Raw genomic sequence first — 6,071 nt, forward strand, 5'->3', positions numbered from 1 at the left:
TTTTACCTCCGTTTGTCAAATCATTATCAATGTATCTAGCGTAGAACTAGAGAATTGACCACCACGTCAGACCCTGAGCGATTTTTGCTGTTTTGAATTTAAAATATTTTTAATTTCTTGTTTGTTCGTATACGCAGGGGCTATTTCTCATAAATTATGCGGAGTAAGGCAAGTCAAATATAATATGGATTAAATAGAATAATTATGGATAAGAAACCTTGCCAAAGTGAACGCCTTCAACAATTACGAGAAACGCAACATTTTATGTAAAATGCAGTCTTTATTATTAACCTGTCCCAAATACTTGTTGAAACTTTAGCCCATTGCTAAACAAAGTTGTTATCCGTTTATGACTGGCTTTGGAATGCAAACCATTGACATTATTGTTTTTACTGCCGCCTCTTAGGGCAAGCACTTAGCAAACTTTTATTTGTGCGAATGGAGATCATATACTTATTAGCCCTATGTCTTCCAGCTTTAAAGTCCCAACAAAATATTTCAGATAGAGGTATAAAACCTCTTTTTTAAACAGTTACTTAATAAATTACTGCTTTTACTGGCGACTTAATTCCAAACTCCGGCAAATGGACATTAAACAGAAAATAAAAAGTATTTTTTATTTGTTTTTAAGTTGTTTGTGGCGTTTATAGATTCATTTGTCAGCGTGCAGCACTAAAATTGAACAGAAATGGTTTAAAAAAAACCTTGTTAATGAATTAAGTCTTTGGGCTCTTGTTTGATGTCTGGCAACTTTAAATCTAAAAACCCTGAGAAATAGTAAAATATATTATAGTTTACACATATTTTACATTCATCTATTATAATTTCATTTTTCATTATACTTAAACTGAAATAGATGTGATATATTAAAGAAACACCTCAAACTGTAACACCTAATGTATTATGAACATGACTGCAATACAATAAAGAATAAAGAATAAAGAAAAAGTCCGAAGCCCTCCAGTGGTGAAGGCCGGATTCGAACCGGCGTCTTCAGCAATAAAAAAAACACAAATCAAAAATATTTAATAAACTAATTTGATCTGTTCCCAAAGTTGTGTACATTTTCTTTGTTATAAATCGTTTATGATCTAAACATTCGTTTTTTGTACAGCACTTTTTAATATTGTTTTTCAATTGTTCCAGGGTATCGGCATTCCTGCTACTAGTCGCGGCGACATGCTGCGTCCCCGCCCCGGCCTTCCGGCGCGACAACAGTCTCACGGTCGATGACAAGAAGGAACAGACCACACACGAGCTGCTCAGCTCTCTAGGCCTCAAGAAACTCATGGTGCCCGCCGCCCACCACAGGAAACGAGTCGCCGAACAAGGCAGGCGGCACGCCACGGGGGACTCCAGAATGTTCGTCATCAAACTACCTCCGAACACGAGCTACTACACCCACGCTGACCCCGCTCCTGCCGCAGCCAGAACCCTACCCCTACAAATGACAGGCAACGGCAAACCAGCTCGAGTATACCATTGGAACCTCCCTGTCCTCCATAAACTAGCAAAGGACAGACCACAGGCACGATTCGACGACGATGTCGTCGACGTCGAAAGCACGCCGACGTGGCCCAAAGGCATGAACAACCATCCTAACTCATTAGACTCTTTAGCGTACTACGTTCCCGACAAGAAAACCTCGTTCAGAAAATACTACTCAGGAAACGGGAAGCCTAAGTCGTTTTACGTCCTGCATAAAAACAAGAATTCGGCGCAGTACCATAGACTACTGCCATAATTCGTTGGTTTATCAATTTTTAAATAGGCGAGCTGAAAACGGATGAAACTGAACGCGTCTACAATGTAGACGTTTACTAGTGTCATGCGTTTTAAAAAATATCTTTTCATCCATCAGTGATTTATTTATCAAGGACAGTTTTTATAATAAGATATCGTCCATCCAATTATTGAAAATGAACAATTATTATGTGTTTAATTTAGGTAGCAAAAAAAGCATGACTTGTTTTGAAACGCTCCCTTTATGTTCAGCGTGTAAAATAATTAAGTAGGTATGTGTTTTATTTATTACATTACAAATTTAACGTTGGTGCAATAAAACTTTATTTCCACTAATTGTGCCCTATAAATACAGCCTTTCTCTTAACACGCCTAGTAGTTTATATTAACTGTTTTCTAAGTTGCCCACAATTAAATAGCGATTTGTAACTGGCCGCGCTGGTTGGGAAAACTGTCATTTAGCTTATCGCCCGTTTAGCTCTCAACAGACCCAATAAATTACAGGTACTAGATCAATATTAGCTTCTATGTTTTGCATCAACGAGAGATAATTAGTTATGGTTGATTTTATGGGCAGATTAGACAGTCTTGAATGGTAATTAATGAGCTTTTAAGCTTTTATCTTCTTAGCAATTAAATTCAACAACATTGTCGTAGAAACGTTGCAAAATTTACGAACACAATAAAATACAGGTAATCATTTTCATAACAGTATGTACCCAAACGGTGGGAAGGTCCTTACTAAATAACTTCACATTTATTCAAATATATTTAGTACTCGTTTCGAAACGTTCCCAGTTCCATTTTATTTCAATATATTATTCTTTACCTACTTAGTGGACGCAACAAATTCAATCGATCGATCAAATGCAGCAATGTAATTGCAAATCGTATACGACTAGTCATACCAAGCTAAGTTGGCAGCGATTTTGATAGCGCAGACGACGGTGCAAGTGTTAAGTAAACGTCATCGTCATAATTTCATAGAATTTTGACGTTTAAAATAACACTTGCACCGGCTGGGTTATCTAAATCGCTGCCAACTTAGCTTGGTCTGACTCTACAATGTGTGGCCTGTAATAGGAGCAAAAAATTAAACAGTAGGCTGTACTCCTCATACCGACCAACAATTGTTCAGCGACTTTTAAAAATAACTTGTGTTTTGATTTTTAATACACTTTAAAGTTTTTTCCAAGACGCAATGTATTGCGAATTTTGTTATGTTTAAGGTGTGACAGGCAACGTCAATCACAATGATAATGGCGTACATTGTAGATAATTTTTATTTTGTATGAAAAATAGGAAGTCTAAAGTCTTCATTATTTTTAAAAGTCGCTGAACAAATGTTGGTCAGTTTGAGGAGTACCTATAGCCTACAGTTTAATTTTTTGCTCCTATTACAGGCCACACGTTGTATATCGGTGACGTTTGGAGAGGCCTTTATACAAACGCAAAGGTAAACCAATTAAAGTTGGAACCACTCACGCCAGCTCATTTATTGCAGAAGCCTTAATATAGATAATTCAGTATGTTGATATAACTTTAATCGAGTGCATTAAAATAAACGACTTCGTTGAGTCCTTCCTGCGATCGACAGTAATCGGGGGAAGACCGGGTTTTATCAAATCAACTATACTAAGCCCCTCATGGTGTTTTACAACTTGCCTTGCTTACCAGTTACTTCATTTATAATTATAATATTATAATTTTAATCTCGTAAGGCTTATTTTTAAAACATGTGGAATAACGAAAAATTAGTACTAGCCTTATTTTAATTAAATTTTCAGTTAATTTTACAAGGCCTGATTTCGTTCCAAAATGTAAAGACCCAAGAAAAATTGGGTGCTAATCAGTGGGTGCTATCAAATATTTGTTTTCAATATCAATAATTTGGTGGATAGATAGTAGAGTTCCCTATTCTGTAGGTACAATATAAGCCCAATTTCACCGTATGTCTTCTAAAAACGTAACTCAACGGAAAAAACTTGCATTTTTTTTTCGGGCCAAGTTGTGATGATATTTATTTCGCGCAGAATAAGCTCTTCAAGTTTTATCCAAATCTTACGAAAAAAAATTCACAACAAAATAAAACTGCTTATTTTACAGGGATGATGTGAATTCTTGTATTTAGTAATTTTAGGAATATTTACTTATTGCCAGAAACAATTATTTATTATTAGCAGTCCAAATGCTGTGTGTTGCGTTAGGTTGCTATTGTTATTCATATTAGTAGTTATTAGGACTATTACCGACTATGTGGATGTTGTGGATGCAGCTTGTGAATTGAATGTAAAACTCAATGATAAAATCATAGATGATTAATTTATTTTACTAAACTAACCCAGTGTTATTCTATTGTAAATAAAATCAATCACAATCAGGGTCTCAATTCGACAAGCTCAATTTATGTCATTAATCTTGGCGATGTTTTGCCGTATAGCATGATGCATGTCGAATAGGAGCCGTGTATTATTAATTATTGTAAAATAGTTTTAAGATAAATAGGTGCTTAGTTATGTTAGTAAGGGTGGTATTCCACGTCCAATTTCTTTGTCTAATGTGTATTTGCATCTCACATTTTGCTTAGTGTAAGAGTGAGACGCACTGCACATTGCACTGATACCTACCTAAGGTAAGACTGCTCCACGAATTTAAAATATCTAGGTTAGTGTTGCTAACTATGTAATATACGCTACTAGGAGTACTATATATGACTAGAAGCATAAAATCATTAAGATCGTAATATTCCCATTCCTATTTCATACCGAGAGTAAAAATGCGTGTATTTTGATCTCGTAAATCTTATAATCCAGTGCGATGTGAATGCAAGAGCGATAGAGACAAAGAATATAGTTTTTTTAATTTAGATTTTAGCGGTAGCCCCCATTGTTCATAAGAACGGAGAGGGCATTTATACTGAGGGCATATATAACATTCTCCGTTTTGTATGGGGAATGTTCTGGCACGAAGTAAACGGAGAACGTTCTCGAGAACGGCACAACGATACATAAACAGGAACAAACTGAGGCCAAGTACGTAACGTATACAATGCAATGAGTTATGAAATGAAATCGGAACCCTAAAATTTGTATGCTTGGAAACATACTTGTCATATCCGCAACGCAACGCATGACAAGTATGTTTCTATTGGTTTCCATTTCCAAGCATATATATTTCAGGGTCCCGATTGCCATAAAGCATACGTGGTCTCAGGTTTTCCTGCCTTAAATGCACCAAACCGTCTGTCGCCGCTAAAATGTTTGCAAAATTTTATTATTTGAGGAGTTTCATAGTTTTCTGCGGCGTTAATCGGAACCCCTATAGTATCATTTGATAGCGTGACGCGCGCTAAGGGGTCGTTTTGGAAACTCAAAATGGCACTTCGCAAAAGCGTACGTCACGTCACGCCTATGAAATTTACACTAGAGGTACAATCCGTCAATTTTATTGTGGTTGGTGCAACTGGCCCTATTTTTTATGCTCATAATAAAGCAGTCGTTTAACGAATTAAATAATGGTAAACATATCTTCCTAGATTTTGCATTTATTATCTATGTAAGTAAAAGACTCGAAACAATTATAATAGTTAACCCATGCTTACTACTCGACCTACTCGTACATCGAAGTATGTAGGTTGTACTATAGTAGGTTACGCTTTAAATTATTTATTGTAATAAGGCAAAATAAGGTAATAATATAAGTCGTTATACTTTGATAACAATTTTATGTACAACATTCTTTTCTACGGCTAATAAAATATTTTATTGAATTTTTGTTTTTATTTCGTCGAGTAATTTTATAGGCGGGTAACGAGCAGCAGGCGCAGGCATAATTAGACTTACTATACTATACTACTGTAGTATCACTACATAGTATAAAACAAAGTCGCTTTCCGCTCTGTATGTATGTCTGTCCTTTAGATCTTTAAAACTACGCAACAGATTTTGATGCTGTTTTTTTAAATAGATAGTGTTTTCAGGGTTTCAAGAAGAAAGTTAAATTTGTAAAGGTTTTGTGTAAATTAGTTGAACTACCCTTGCGAAGCCGGGGCGGGTCGATAGTAAGAAATAAAAATAAAACGGAAAATCTTACACATACTGATCCAGTTCAACAGTAAGTTCAATAATGCTTGTGTTCGGAGTACATACGGGATAATACTCGTAGAGTAATATAAATTATATTATACTTACGTCATAGAAAACATCCATAACTCAAGAAAAAATATCGATAAAAAAACCTAAACCATATAAATATAATATTGATATTTGGATCTCCCTTTTGGATTTCACGGGCCTATAAATCCCGGTCTTTTGATAGGCTTGCTTGGG

At 35.6% G+C, this 6,071-nt stretch overlaps 1 protein-coding gene across 1 annotated transcript in view; it reads left to right on the forward strand.

Moving 5' to 3' along the window:
* The window catches only part of LOC134744415 (uncharacterized), a 68,245-nt gene extending 66,351 nt beyond the window's left edge, over positions 1-1,894 (forward strand). The window contains exon 2 of the mRNA XM_063678225.1: positions 1,147-1,894. Coding sequence (XP_063534295.1) covers positions 1,147-1,744 — 598 coding nt within the window. The 3' untranslated portion in view covers positions 1,745-1,894. The remainder of the gene's footprint in view (positions 1-1,146) is intronic.
* The last annotated feature ends 4,177 nt before the right edge of the window (positions 1,895-6,071 follow it).

The sequence above is a fragment of the Cydia strobilella genome, chromosome 9, assembly GCF_947568885.1.
Source record: "Cydia strobilella chromosome 9, ilCydStro3.1, whole genome shotgun sequence".
Lineage (NCBI taxonomy): Eukaryota > Metazoa > Arthropoda > Insecta > Lepidoptera > Tortricidae > Cydia > Cydia strobilella.